This window comes from Chlorocebus sabaeus, chromosome 16 (assembly GCF_047675955.1).
Source record: "Chlorocebus sabaeus isolate Y175 chromosome 16, mChlSab1.0.hap1, whole genome shotgun sequence".
Classification (NCBI taxonomy): Eukaryota; Metazoa; Chordata; class Mammalia; order Primates; family Cercopithecidae; genus Chlorocebus; species Chlorocebus sabaeus.
In genome coordinates, this window is record NC_132919.1 from 35214031 (window position 1) to 35229930 (window position 15900).

At 48.1% G+C, this 15900-nt stretch overlaps 1 protein-coding gene across 4 annotated transcripts in view; it reads right to left on the reverse strand.

Moving 5' to 3' along the window:
* Nucleotides 1-15900, reverse strand: part of DUSP14 (dual specificity phosphatase 14) — a 23005-nt gene continuing 7105 nt past the window's right edge. For 3 of the 4 annotated variants that reach the window (XM_008011151.3, XM_008011149.3, XM_008011150.3), the window contains exons 2-3: nt 2656-2745; nt 1-1320 (exon numbers count right to left, since the gene is read on the reverse strand). In XM_008011151.3, coding sequence (XP_008009342.2) covers nt 632-1228 — 597 coding nt within the window. In that variant the 5' untranslated portion in view covers nt 1229-1320; nt 2656-2745 and the 3' untranslated portion in view covers nt 1-631. The other variant, XM_008011152.3, reaches the window with a different exon arrangement.

Consider the following 15900-nt stretch of genomic DNA (forward strand, 5'->3'; position numbering starts at 1 on the left):
TGTTAAGCATATAGATTTATTAAAAATAATGCTAATATAATCTTGGGCACATGGATTCCAAGAGTGTTTTTGCAGCAGATTTCATTATAGTTACTTAACAGCTAAATAATAAAGGTGTATTTATTTTAACTTACAGAGTCACTAAATAATAGAGGGGAAAGGAAAGAGTAGGGCTAATCCAGTAGAGACTGAAGCTGGTATCAACCTTCCCTAAGCATCTGTCTGGTCAGCAGCCTGGGGTGAAGCTTGTCTCTAAAGGGTTAATGAGGCCCCAAAGTGGTTTTTGCACTGAGCTCCTCCTGCACCTACCAAGGTGCCAAAGGCATGAGATTCAGAAGAGAGCAGAACCAAACAGTTTATTAAACTGTTCAAATTGGTAAAAATGATTAAAAGCTAAAGATTTTCATAAACACTATTCCAAAATGTTAATTTTAAAAATGTGACTAGCAATGTATGCATTCCCTTTATGTCCCCTCCCTCCCTCCCTCTCAAAATAAATTTGAACACCCAGTGTAAAAAACACTTGAGGGAGAACCAGAAGTCGGCCATTTGAGAAGACAGTGGAGAGGGAGCAGACGGCGGGGAGCAGACACCGGTCCCATTCAGGCTGCTGACGCAGGCTTCGGTGGCACTAAATCCCCCAGTAAGGCATCAGGTGTCGGGACTCCTTCTCATAGACGTCGGGAACTATGCCGTAAGGTGTCTGTACCATTTTAACTGTCGACTTCCCAAAGAGCTGGCGCTCGTAGTCTATCAGCTGCCTCCAGAAGCCTACGTTGGGCCTGATGACAGGTCGCCGGGCTTTCACCCAGTTGTACGCCTCCAGCAGGCACACGTTGTGGAATTTCATCAGGTAGGCGATACAGAGCGTGGCTGAGCGGCTCACCCCGGCAGCACAGTGCACCAGGGTGGCCCCGTGCTTCCTGCTCACACTGTGGATCTTGTCAGCCACGGTGTCAAAGTACAGTCCAATGGGGGCGTGCGGCATGTCAGCCAGAGGCACTTTAACATACTCAAATTGGGGCCAGTTGAAATTAGGGATTTCAATGGTAGCATTAACAATGCAGGTGATGCCACGAGCCTGGAGGAGGTGCCGATTGGAGGCCACACTGCCTCTGCCCAGGAATAGAGAGGAGGTGATTTGAGCAATGCCTCCTAAGTCTCCCTCGGAAATCATCCGAGGGGCCATGAGAGTCCTTGGTAGCGTGCTGTGACCTCTGGAGCTCATGAAGACGCCAGCAGTCACACTTGCATCATTGGGGGCAAGACCAGAGTGTTTTATTTTCCTCCACCAAGGAATCCAAAATCACAGTCTCCTTCCTGCAAAATACAGGTATGTGTCAGTACTTTAGATGCTACTGATTCATCACAGCCTTCTGTCACGTTTGTCACATGGAAAGATTAGGTTTTTTTGTAATACAGTACAATCTTTCAAGGATACAAGCAAATCATTTTCTATCAATTAACAGGAAAAGTCACCTAGGACACACACATGTAAAATCAATGTAAAATCCAGCTCTCTGGTGACTGTCCAAAAAAAAATATATATATATATGTGGGTGGGAGCTGGGCATGTTGGCTCATGCCTGTAATCCCAGCACTTTGGGAGGCTGAGGTGGGAGGACTGTTTAAGCCCAGGAATTCAAGACCCACCTAGGCAACACAGTGAGACCCCATCTCTCCAAAAAAAAAAAAAAAAAAAAAAAACCTTTTTTTTTTAATTAGCTGGGTGTGGTAGTGCATGCCTGTAGTCCCAGCTACTCAGGAGACTGAGGTGGGCAGATCTCTTGAGCCTGGGAGGTCAAGGCTGCACCACCACACTGCAACCTAGGCAACAGGGAGACCCAGTCTCAAACAAAAGAAAAAAGGCCAGGCGAGGTAGCTCATGCCTGTAATCCCAGCACTTGGGAGGCTGAGGCAGATGGATCACCTGAGGGCAGGAGTTCGAGACCAGCCTGGCCAACACTGGGAAACCCGTCTCTACCAAAAATACAAAAATTAGCTGGGCATGGTGACAGGTGCCTGTAATCCCAGCTACTCGGGAGGCTGAGGGAAGAGACTCGCTTGAGCCCGGGAGGCAGAGGTTGCAGCTAGCTGAGATCGCGCCACTGCACTCCAGCCTGGGTGACAGCGAGACTCTGTCTCAAAACAAAAACAAAAGAAACCCAAACAAAACTATTTCCTATCATTCTGTGACAATGTAAACACGGTGACATTTCCATGGAAATAATCCCAGGCAATCTGAAGGCCATGGTCTTCAAAGTTCTTTTCTGTAAGTTAAATGAGCATTTCACCTGACCTGACCTTGCGTGTGGCTAAATAACTTCACCTTCCTCTGCCATTTAATTCTGAGCGCCACGATGAATCCCACTGGCTTTTAACGTCTGAACATCGCTATCCTCCCATTATTCCAGTGTTTGCTATTAAATGTCAATATATGTATTAGTAAGAGCAGAAAAGGAAGTTCTCAGTTTCCTGAGATTTTAGATACATCTGTTCCTCTCACCAAAAAAAAAAAATCACAATGCTTTATCACCTGTGCCAAGTGGCAGGTGCGCCTGCCCACACCCAGGGGACTGTCGGGAAGCCTGCAGGGATTTCAGTCAGACGACAGCCTCCCCGGGTGCAACAGGCAGAGAGTGCTGGGCTACTCACTTCCTCAGGAGTCCAGTGTGCGCTGCAGCTGCGTCTGGATCCAGAAAGTCCTAAGTGAGCAGTACTGGTGACAGTGGACACAAATCAGATCTGCGGGAAAACAAGGAGGCAAGGACAAAGCCAATCAGGAAGTTCCAAAGAAGTCCTCGCGGGCTTTCACTACGACCTGGGGTTTGATGGAATAGAGCCAGGATGTGGAGGAAGGTGCGCTGAACATTTCCAGGTGTGCATTTAAAGGCTGCACCAGTAAGAAACACCAGCCTAAGTCTCAGCTTTTTTGTTAATGACGCATAACCCGCGGTGTGACAAATAGAGTTTTGGCAATAACACAAGACAAATCTCTTGCGAGAAGGAGATTCAGAGACCACAACCTATCCGCGAAATGTCCGGCGCGGTGAGGACACAACACGGACTGGAGTCTCTTCCATGCACCATCAGCCAGCCTGGCAGCGCGAAGCCCTGGGCGGCACCGCGGTGGGAGAACGGACAGGTCAGGTGCCGCCAGGGTGAGCCAAGCAGCCCCGTGCCTGTGGACGGTGTGCACCAGGAAGCTAAGGACAGGCGCGGCCAGGACATGGCAGTGAGGATGGCTTCATGAGGAGCAGGACCGCAGATGCGGCTGCAGTCAGGAACGCTAACTAGTAGGCGGTGCTGGTGTTGAGGATGGCAATTTGACATTTTCCTTCATTTGGTTTTCTTTTCCATGTTGGCCCTATTTTATTCATTTATGTTATATAAATATCATGAAGGTCAAAAAAATGTGTTCTTCTACCACCTGTTCTCCTGCCTTTCCCAGGTAACTGTCAGACCTGTTGTGTTTTTCCTTACAGCTCTGTTGAGGTGTACTTGACATATAAACTGCTATACAACTTGAAAAAGTACATCACCTGATGAGTTTTGACATATGTACACAATGGAGACACCAGGACATAATAATAAACACATCCATCATCCTGCTCAAAATGTCCTCATGTTTTTTAATCATCCAACCCTTTCTTGCGCTTTACCCCATTCCCAAGCAACCACTGATCTTTCTTGTCACTATGGTTTGCACTCTAGACTTTTACAGGAATGGCCTTTTCTATATTTATCCTATATAAATACATATAGGCCAAGCGTGGTGGCTCACACCTGTAATCCCAACACTTTGGGAGGCTGAGGTGAGGCCAGGAGTTCGAGACGAGCCTGGCCAATGTGGAGAAACCTAGGTCTCTACTAAAAATACCAAAATGATCCGGGCATGTTGGCACACACCTGTAATCCCAGCTACTCGGGTGGCTGAGGGAGGAGAATCACTAGCACCCAGGAGGCGGCGGAGATTGCAGTGGAGCCGAAACTGCACCACTGTACTCCAGCCTGGGCAACAGAGCAAGACTCTGTCTCAAAAACTAAATCAACATACACACACACAACATATATATATATATGTATATATATGGGGGTTTTTTGGGTCTGGCTTCTTTCACTCAGCATAACTTAGACATTCACCCATGACAGTGGGTTATCAACAGTTCACTTCTTACTGCTGACAGTACTCTGCTGTGTAGAAACACCACAATTTGCTTATCCATTCACCTACTCATGAACCTGGGTTGTCTCTAGTTTAAAGCTATTGTGAGTACAGCTGCTATGCATCCACGTACAGGTCTTCGTGCAGATATGCTCTCCTCTCTCGGTTCAACACCCAGGAGTGAAGGTCAGGCGCCCAGACCTTCCCGCTGCCGGGCTGGCTGATGGTGCACGAAGAGACTCGAGTCCGTGCTGTGTCCTCACAGTGCCGGACATTTCGCGGATAGGTTGTGGTCTCACGTATGTTCAACATTTTAAAATCGTTTTTAAAAACAAACGTAAAAAATTATATATATATATAATTTATATATATATATATTTTTTGGAGACAGAGTCTGGCTCTGTCACCCAGGCTGGAGTGCAGTGGTGCAATCTCAGCTCACTGCAACCTCCACCTCCCGGGTTGAAGAGATTCTCCTGCCTCAGCCTCCTGAGTAGCTGGGATTACAGACGTGCACCACCATGCACAGCTGTTTTTTGTACTTTTAGTAGAGACGGAGTTTTGCCATGTTGGCCAGGCTGGTCTCGATCTCCTGAGCTCAAGTGATCCACCCACCTTGGCCTCCCAAAGTGCTGGGATTACAGGCAGAGCCACTGTGCCTGGCTCCATTTACAACTATTTCTATCATTATAATGCAGGGGCTCTCAAACCTGAGCATGCCTCAGAATCCCCCAGAGGGCTGTGCGCAGAGACTGCTGGACCCTTCCTCAGCTTCTGATTCCATCCCTCTAGAGTGGGGCTGGAAGAGCCGCCCTTCGGAGGTGAGGCTGCGGGTCGGGGGCACGCTCGAGAACTACTGCAGAGGTGACTGCTGTGGCTCTGTCCACACTTCCCCGGCAAGACTGAGGCACGAAGCATGCTGGTGCTAACAGCTCACAAGTCCCTCCTGGACACTGCCCTTCTCTGAAGGGAGCTGCCTCCTCACCCGAGACTAGGCCCTGCTTTGGGAGCCCACATGCCGTGACTGGTTAATGCTACGAGAGTACACAGAGCAGTCCCCAGGTGAAATCACAGCATGGGGAGGAACGAGAACACAGTCCCATAAGGACACTGCGCGCATGTGCGCTGAATGTAAAATATGAACAGGGCAGAAACTCTGAGAACATCCTTCCTACAGCAGAGCAGGGTCTCCTGCCACTTCCCAGTCTTCCCTGGCAGAATCCTACTGGTTTAAAAAGCAAAGTCACTGTGGTAATAAACACAAAATTAGGCCTTCAGGCTGCTGGGGATGACGTTCCTCATTGTGGAAAATCTGGAAGATGCTAATCAAATTTCCAAGTAGGTTATCTAGTTGTTGTCTAAGAGAGAGGCTTGGCTGTGGATGTGGTGGTTCATGCCTATAACCCTAGCACTTTGGGAGGCCGAGGCGGGCAGATCACCTGAGACCAGCCTGGGCAACATGGTGAAACCCCGTTTCTACTAAAAATACAAAAATTAGCCAGGCATAGTGGCACATGCCTATAATCCCAGCTACTAGGGAGGCTGAGCCAAGAGATTCGCTTGAACCCCGGAGGCAGAGACTGCAGTGAGCTGAGATCGCGCCACTGCACTCCAGCCTGGGCGGCAGAGTGATGCATCCTCCCCAATTATGCTGTCTAGGAAGCCACTTGCCTTCCTGAGGCAAAGGAGCCCAGGTTCCCTGTGGAAGCCGGGCTGATGCTGTTAACTCACGTTTCTTGAGTGGTGCTAGGGTACTTGGTGCTGTAGGGAAAACAGATTGTGAGCCCTCGGGGCAGAATCCAAGTGAGACAGACACGTTGCTCCCTCCCTGCTGCCAGTCCATCTCTCTGCCAACAAACCTGCTTAAAATGCCAAAGCTGGTCCCAAGTTTCAGGAAAACAACTTCCGCCAGAGGCATGCAGAGGGCACAGATGCTATAGATGCTCCTCTGACAAACACTCCTGAACCCTCAACAGGTTGGAAACTACACGGTTCAGAAAGGGTAAGAGATTTCAACCTGAGAAGTGAAACTAGGAGAAGATGCAAGGTGTCCGGATTTCTAGCTCAAGTCCACACACTGCTTCTCTGCAGTGACTGCGTCGTGGCTGTGTTCTCATTACCTGCCTGCGGCGCCCCACACCTCCAGCCAGCGCCTGCCACACACGCAAGGGGGGGTGGATCTGCCTAAGAAGGTGTTTCCGTGCTACTTACAGAAAGGCTAAGCCCAGATGGGCTGAGCTGCTCGTTTCCCCTAGCGCCAGAACAGGCAACTACTGCCACATCCTGGTGCACCATTTGGTGCACAAAATGTCCCCCTGGCGGCAGAGGGTGGACCTCAGCAAGGAGCAGCCCCAGAGTAGGTGCTACAAGAAGCCCTAGAGTCATCCAGTTCTAAGATCAGAAGAACCGGATGGTAAAAAAAAATAAAAAACCCACGGGTATGACATCACAGGTGCATGGAAATCTCCTCAGTAAATGTGTCCTAGGAGACAGGGAAAGGAGATACGGTGGCAGAGTCTGACCCGTAGCTGAGGGATCACAGATTACATGGTGCTCTCAGAGTGAACATGCCATCCTCCTGCAGGGCAGTGGTCTCTGGGACGAAGATGACCAGGAAGAATGCTTAAGAATGACCACATCACTGTCTACGGTGTTCAACTTGGCCTTCCCAAGATGCTCTGGTAGTGGCACATGCTTCTTGGAGGAAAAACATGTTTTCCTGGCTGGGGGGAGGGGGTAGGGTAGAGTGAAATACAGAAAGGAAGAGCTGTCCTAAACCAACCCCAGCGGTTTTTTGTTTGTTTCCGGGGTGGGCAGGGGAGATAGAGTCTTGCTCTGTCACCCAGACTAGAGTGCAATGGAGCGATCTCTGCTCACTGCAACCTCGGCCTCCTGAGTTCAAGTGATCCTCCTGCCTCAGCCTCCTGGGTAGCTGGGATTATAGGTGTGTGCCACCACGCCCAGCTAATTTTTTGTATTTTTTAGTTTTGCCATGTTGCCCAGACTGGTCTTGAACTCCTAACCTCAGGGTGATCCGCTCACCTCAGCCTCCCAAAGTGCTGGGATTACAGGCTTGAGCCACTGCGCCCGGCCTGGTTTGTTCTTAACCAGCTATAAGCAATGTCTTCTTAGAGATGATGCTGGTCTTTCTGGATAATAAGCATCGAACACTAAGTACTGAACAAAATAAAAGATGAGTGTCTTCCCAGCGGGCCTCTAATCTCAGTAATGCATACACTAATATTAATAACACCTGATTGCTCCCTGCACTGCAGAGCTCCTGAGATGTGGGCATCAGCCTTGTAGCCTTGTGGTCAGCACTGGCATCCGTACCTGGAGCGGTGGTACCTGATACTCAGAATTGCTACATGGGGTCACGGCCTAATCAGAGAAAGCATCCATCCTAGTGCCATGGAGGTTACTTTTCTTTTTAAAAAAAAAAACATGATGACAACCACCAGAATCAGCAGTGAACTGAAATTCTATCTACGGCTTTTCTTTTCATGTTCAATCAGCAGCAGAAAATGGACACAACAGTGCTTCAGATGACTGTGTAAAATGCTCTCACTAAAATACTTTCAGCTTTAGGAATTTCAGAGGGTCAGAGTATACACTGGAGAGGCCTACACTGTTACCTTTTTATATTCAAAAAGCTTATGTAGTCACATCTTCTCCTCCTAATAAAGTAAATGTCTATCTAGTTCTTTTTGTTTTGAGACCGAGTCTCTGTTGCCCAGGCTAGAGTACAGTGGCACAATCTTAGGTCACTACAGCCTTGATCTCCAGACTCGAAAGATCCTGGGATTACAGGGGTGAGCCACCAAGTCCGGCCCACATTTCTGTTTTAGGAACGAAAATGACAATCCTAGCACTTTGGGAGGGCAAGCTGGTTGTATCACTTTAAGCCCAGGAGTTAGAGACCAGCCTGGGCAACATGGTGAAACCCCATTTCTACCAAAACACTCAAAAACCAGCTGGGCCAACATGGTGAAACCCTGTCTCTACTAAAAATACAAAAACCAGCTGGGCATAGTGGTGTGCACCTGGAATCCCAGCTACTCGGGAGGCTGAGGCACTAGAATCACTTGAACCCGGGAGGCAGAGGCTGCAGTGAGCCAAGATAGTGCCACTGCATTCTAGCCTGGTTAACAGAGCGAGACTGTGTCACAAAAAATAAGTAAAATTTCAGCCAGGCACAGTGGCTCACAACTGTAATCACAGCATTTTGGGAGGCCGAGGAAGGAGAACTCCTTAAACCCAAGAGTTTAAGACCAACTGGGACAACAAAATGAGACCCTGTCTCTACAAAAAAAATTTTAAAAGTTAACCGGGCATGGTGGCACGTGCCTATAATCCCAGCTACTCAGGGGGCTGAGATGAGGGGGTCAGTTGAGTCTGGGAAGTTGAGGCTGCAGTGAGCCATGAGTGTGCCACTGCACTCCATCCAGAGTGACCCTGTCTCATATATACGTATTAAAGTAAAATGAAGTAAAAGATACTCACAAATTGTTCCGTCACCTGGAAAGCTTTAGCAATTGTGGTAAAACATCTCAACATCTTCTACTTACTTTGAAGGAGGGGTCGTTTTTGCTTTTCTCACTGTATTAATTAACTGATATGACAGTGTTCCGAGATGAGGATAAATACAGACAAGATACATAAAGCTAAAGACTGAGAGTCACACTCCGGTTCAGCCACAGATAGTCCTCAGTGTGACACGCAGCCATAGAGCAGCTGCCTATGTAGGTGTGACCAGACCAGCCACCTCGATGTCCGCAGATGGACCAGCGCTCGTTCACACTGCATTTGCTGAGGTTAACAGAAGCCGATCATTGTTTTTTTGTTTTGTTTTGTTTTGTTTTGTTTTTGAGACGGAGTCTTGCTCTGTCACCCAGGCTGGAGTGCAGTGATGCGATCTCGGCTCCCTGCAACCTCCACCTCCCAGATTCAAGTGATTGTCCTGCCTCAGTCTCCTGAGTAGCTGGGACTATGCCACCATGCCTGGCTAATTTTTGTATTTTTAGTAGAGACAGGGGGTTTCGCCATGTTGGCCAGGCTGGTCTCAAACTCCTGACCTCAGGTGACCTGCCCGCCTTGACCTCCCGGAGTGCTGCGATTACAGGCGCGAGCCACTGCACCCAGCCCAATCATTGTAAGATACTAGCCAGCTAGCTGCTGGGTAGAGAATATGCCACAGCCCAAGGAGGAGAGGGGCAGTCCACTAGATGAGCAGGAAAAACCATGCCAGCATCATGACACAGATAGAAAGATCTGAAGAAGTTCAGTTCCACGTGATCAATTCACAGATTCTCCATGTTGGAAACAGAGTAGAGACAGCAAGAAGAGACCATCAATAACTATAAAAGGTGGAAGGTCTGCATTTATCTCGGTACCATGGGGTAATGTGTTCACATCTGGAATTGAATTCTTGTATCTGGTCCTCACCCACCTTGGTGCTTAAATTACCTACCACTCATTCACACAACAGTCTTTCACTGAGTTTGTGCTATGCGGCCAACACCCTGCTGAGTGCTGTTGCGACCGCTGCAGAATGTATTCCCCAGAGATGGCCACAGCATCTCCCATCTCACATGGCATTCTTAGAGTGTAACCTTGTTTTTTGTTTTGTTTTTGAGACAGGGTCTCGCTCTGTAGCCCAGGCTACAGTGCAGTGGTATGAGTTTGGCTCACTGCCACCTCTGCCTCCCAGGTTCAAGTGATCCTCCCACCTCAGCCTCACCATGTAGCTGGAACCACAGGTGTGTGCCACCATGGCCAGCTAATTTGTGTATTTTTTATAGAGACAGGGTTTCCCCATGTTGCCCACGCTGGTCTCAAACTCCTGGGCTCACACAATCTGCCCACCTCGGCCTCACAGAGTGCTGGGATGACAGGCGTGAGCCACTGTGGCCAGCCCGGACAGTGTCATCTTGACACTGCTCCCACCCAACAGTGGGGCTGATGTCCCCTCACTTGAACCCTGAGAAACCTTTGAGACGGCCTCAACCAAAAGAATACACTACAGGCTGGGCGTGGGGCTCATGCTTGTCATCTCAGCAGTCTGGGAGGCTGAGGCAGGACGACCGCTTGAGCTCAGGAGTTCGAGGTTGTAGGGGGCTATGCTGGCACCACTGCACTGCACTCTAGCCTGGGCGACAGAACGACGCTGTCTTTAAAACAACAAACAAAAAACTACAGTGGAAATGATGCTTCTGAGGCCAGAGTACAAACATGTCGTACACTGCTACCTTGTTCTCTTAGGGCTTGCCCTTGGAACCCAGCTGCCATGCTGGGAGGAAGCCCAAACTAGCCCAACAGAATGACCACACGGAGAGGCTATGGGCATTTTGCTGACATCCCAACTGAGGCCCCAGCTGATACCCAAGCTCAGCCACTAGACATGTGAGTAGAGACACTTTATTATGATTACAGCTCCCAGTCATCAAGTCACCCCCAGGCTTTGAATCTCCCACCTGAGGCCTCAGACATTGTGAAGCAAAAGCAAGTTGTCCCTACTAGTGAGGCCCGAATTCCTGGCCTACAGGAGTCTGTGAGTACAATACAAATAGTCATTTTAGGCCAGAGGCAGTGGCTCAGGCCTGTAATTCCAGCACTTTAGGAGGCCAAAGCAGAAGGATTGCTTGAGCCCAGGAGTTCGAGACCAACTGAAGCAACGTGAGAAGATGCTCTACCAAAAAAAAAAAAAAAAAAAAGGCTGGGCGTGGTGATGTGCACCTGTGGTCCCAGCTACATGGCAGGCAGGGGCAGAAGGACTGAGCCCAGGAGGTCGAAGCTGCACCACTGCACTCCAGCCTGGGGAACAGAGCGAGTTCCTGTCTTAAAAAAAAAAAAAAAAAAAAAAAAAGCCCAGGGACTTACAAACAAAACAAATAGTTATTTTACAACGCATTTTAGAGCTGTGTGATGCAGCAATAGGAACTACAGCAGGGATATACAGGTAACATAAGGCTTAACCCTGGGCTAGGATTTCATCATCTAACAGCAATGATACAAGATATACATCCAAGAACAACTGAATAGCAGTAAGAGACGGACTACCATTGAGTGAACGAAACAACTGGTGCGAACTGGGTGCTGCAGCAACACAAACAGGATCCAAGCAAAGTAAACACAGCCCATAGCACTGAAAACCTAAGCTGTTTCTTGGGGAGTTGTTTTATAGAACGTATACCATGCTTTTTCTCCTCCCACTTTTGCCTTTCAAGAGCCCCCTTGTCCAGGCATGGTGGCTCACACCTATAATCCCAGCACTTTGGGAGGCTGAGGCAGGCAGATTGCCTGAGGTCAGGAGTTCACGACCAGCCTGGCCAACATGGTAAAACCCTGTCTCTACAAAAATTAGCCGGGCGTGGTGGTGGGTGCCTGTAATCCCAGCTACTTAGGAGGCTGAGGCAGGAGAATCACTTGAACCCGGGAGGTGGAGGCTGCAGTGAGCCAAGATCGCTCCACTGCACTCCAGCCTGGGTGACAAGAAACTCCATCTAAAAAAAAAAGGGCCGGGCCGGGCGCGGTGGCTCAAGCCTGTAATCCCAGCACTTTGGGAGGCCGAGACGGCCGGATCACGAGGTCAGGAGATTGAGACCATCCTGGCTAACACGGTGAAACCCCGTCTCTACTAAAAAATACAAAAAACTAGCCGGGCGAGGTGGCGGGCGCCTGTAGTCCCAGCTACTCGGGAGGCTGAGGCAGGAGAATGGCGTAAACCCGGGAGGCGGAGCTTGCAGTGAGCTGAGATCCGGCCACTGCACTCCAGCCTGGGCGACAGAGCGAGACTCCGTCTCAAAAAAAAAAAAAAAAGAGCCTCCTGTTTTAGACTAGGAATGGGGGCTCTTCTCCATTGGAATGGAGAATACAGCCTTTTTCTACAGCCCTCACTACTCAACAAGTGTAACCCAAGTCCCAGCAGCATGGATACCACCTGGAGGCCTGAAAGAACTGCAGAACGCAGGCTCTATGCCAAGACCTACTGAATTGGCTCCAGCAGCTTCACAAGATCCCACGTGATCTGTATACATTGTTTTTAAAAAGTGCAAACTGGCCGGGCGCGGTGGGTCACGCCTGTAATCCCAGCACTTTGGGAGGCCGAGACGGGCGGATCATGAGGTCAGGAGATCGAGACCATCCTGGCTAACACGGTGAAACCCCGTCTCTACTAAAAATACAAAAAACTAGCCGGGCGAGGTGGCGGCGCCTGTGGTCCCAGCTACTCGGGAGGCTGAGGCAGGAGAATGGCGGGAACCCGGGAGGCGGAGCTTGCAGTGAGCCGAGATCGCACCATTGCACTCCAGCCTGGGCGACAGAGTGAGACTCCGTATCAAAAAAAAAAAAAAAAAAAAAAAGTGCAAACTGAAGATTAAACTCATTAAAAACTAACTTAAGTTAATACAATGTGAAAATCTGCCCCACTCTGCCCCCTCTGACCTATGGCAGCACGTTCGGGCGCCTGTCCCACGTAAGCCACATGAGCACTGCTCAGCCTCTCCCGGATCAGTATCATTCTGCTGTCGCGGTTCCCGGAGACTCAGAAGTAAACGCAGGTTAAGAGGCTTTCCCAGACTCTACACAGAAAATTAGTAGCCCCATTGGGACCAGAACCGTCCTTCCATGAGTTGTCCATTTGTTGCTTAAGTCATACAATTGGACCACAATGGATCCATCCATTCAAAGTCTACCAAAACGTACATTTCACTGTGGGCGGCGGGGGGGGGGGGGGGGGGGGGGGGGCGGGAACTGCAGAGAGAAAAGAATTAAGGAAAATAAGGTCAGGTCGATGTGACTGTGCTTTACTTCTACAGTCTAAGGAGTAATCTGTAAGAATCCTAAACTGTTGGTGGTACAAGATGCTCTTCGGGTGTGAAATATCCAATAAAACACTTTCAAAAGTCCACAACTGTATTTCAACTTGTTCAGTGAGAACTGGAAACCAATTTGAGCAACAGCTTAAATAAATAACACTTTAAAATCTCCCAGGAGTAAGTGGTAAAGATTAAATGTGAATCATATGTGCTTGGTTAAATGATAAACTTTTATTTATGTAAGTCAGAACATCTAGAGGCAAAGCGCTTTAAAAAAAAAAAATCACATATCAGCAATAAAACCCAGGTAGATATGAATTTGCCTCAAAACTGTCAAAGTTACTACACTGCCCTCTGAGAAGCAAGACCAGAAAATCGCAGAAAATGCAGGTCTTTTCATAAATAAGATTTCAGTCCTTACAAGTTCATTATTACTTTAAGGGAAGATAAAGAACAAAATTTATAAATTAGAATAAAGTTCACAGGACTAAGAGCTCAGCAGTTAATCACCCTTTGATCATCTCACCCTTTGATGTCTCATTGGACATATCAAAATCCTTAGAACTTCAGCAGTGAGCTGCAACCTTCACCCTATGAGAACTTTCTTATATACCTGGTCCAATTCCACATCTTTTAGTGATTTTATACCAAATTAACTTCATTTATAATGTACTGATAATTTCCCATTTCTCTTTACAAATCAAAGGCACCTATAATTACCAAGCTAGAGTTTCTGAGCAGGGTGAGGTAAACAGTGGAGTCTTCTGCCTCAGCTGGATGGAGGGAACTGACGAAGGCCACGCCCACTCCCATGCTGAGAGCAGTCCTACTGCATTGTGAGGGCAACTGGGGGTTTGCGCCATCCTACAGCAAGGGGAGGGATCGAGTTTTCAGCCGAACGAGAGGGGTCCCAAGGCAGAGGATCCTGAAGTTATTCCCTTGGCTTTAACTGAAAAAATACTGCCTTGAAACGCAGTATTTTCAAGGCAATGTAATAGTTCCCTTTAGAAGACTACATTACTAATTATTAAAACATTTCTAGGCCGGGCATGGTGGCTCACGCCTTTAATCCTAGCCGTTTGGGAGGCTGAGGCGGGTGGACCACCTGAGGTCAGGAGTTTGAGACCAGCCTGGCCAACATGGTGAAACCCTGTTTCTACTAAAAATATAAAAATTAGCCAGGCGTGGTGGCAGGCGCCTATAATCCCAGCTACTCGGGAGACTGAGGCAGGAGAACTGCTTGAACCCAGGGGGACGGAAGTTGCAGTGAGCCGAGATCGCGCCACTTCACTCCAGCCTGGGTGAAAGAGCGAAACTCCGTCACAAAAAACAAACAAACAAAAACACTTCTAGAGGGTCGAATGTGGTGGGTCACACCTGTAATCTCAGCACTTCGGGAGGCCAAGGCAGGAGGATGGCTTGAGCCCAGGAGTTCGAGGCTGCAGTGAGCCAGGATCATGCCACCGTACTCCAGACTGAGCCAGTGAGACCCCATCTCTTAAAATCAAAAAATAAAAAAATTCTTCTAAAAGTTTGCCAACTGATATGGTTAGGCTCTGTGTCCCCACCCAAATCTCACCTCGAATTGTAATCCCCATAATCCCCATGTGTCAAGGGCAGGACCAAGTGGAGGTAACTGAATCATGGGGGCCGTTTCCCCTCATGCTGTTCTCGTGATTGTGAGTGAGTCGCATGAGATCTGGTTTTATAAACGTCTGGCATTTCCCCTGCCTGCACTGACTGTAAGTTTCCTGAGGCCTCCCCAGCCATCTTGGAACTGTAAGTCAATTAAACCTCTTTCCTTTATAAATTACCCAGTCTCAGGCAGTTCTTCATAGCAGTATGAGAATGGGCTACTACAGCAATCCTTGGCTGAAATTAGTAAGTTATAAAACCATCACAGCATAGCAGACGCATTTTTCAAAGTGTGGTCCCAAGGAGTCCTACACGAGAATCACCTGGGCTGCCTGTTAGACTACAGAGTCCTAGACCCTACCCCAGACCTAACTAATCAGAATTTCTGGAAGTGAGGGCCTGGGAATTCATATTTCTAGCAAGTACATTTTTAGAAGGAATCTAAAAGTATTATTAAGAGTAATCCGATACAGTGGAAAACATCAACATTATCTCCTGTGCTTTCTAGGAGGATAACTGGAAAAAGAAACTCCGTAAGTGTAATTTTTGTAGGAAAAAACACCAAAAAAACCCAACCACCACCACCAAAAAAAAACTGATTACTTTCAAATAATACAGTAGTCATCTGGATTTAAGATACAATCTAGTACACAAACAAGTTCCACCATTTCCATTTTGGATCATCTTTGGCTGAAAGTTTACAGCAAGTACTTGAAGCTTTTTTTTTTTTTTTTTTTTTAAAGAGACAGAGTCTTGCTCTGTCACCCAGGCTAGGGTGCAGTGGTGCAATCTCGGCTCAATGCAACCTCCACCTCCTGGGTTCATGCCATTCTCCTGATTCAGCCTCCTGAGTAGCTGGACTACAGGCGCCTGCCACCACGCCCAGCTAATTTTTTGTATTTTTAGTAGAGACGGGGATTCACCGTGTTAGCCAGGATGGTCTCGATCTCCTGACCTCGTGATCCACCTGCCTTGGCCTCCCAAAGTGTTGGGATTACAGGTGTGAGCCACCGCGCCCGGCCATAATTTTCTACATGATTTCAATTTCTAAAAGTAAAAAATATTTTTAATAGAAGAAAATTAACGCACAGTTGTCAGTCCAAGCCCTCTCTCCACTTCTGGCCTCAGCCTGCCAGTGCTCTTTATATAGGAGCCAGAATAACAAGTTAATTTGGGGGAGAGAATCACCAAAGATTTATAATGATGACATGAAGTGTGTCTTCATTACAAATGTTTTGTGTTTTATAATGAAACGCAAAGATGTAAAAGATTTAGATTTTAGCT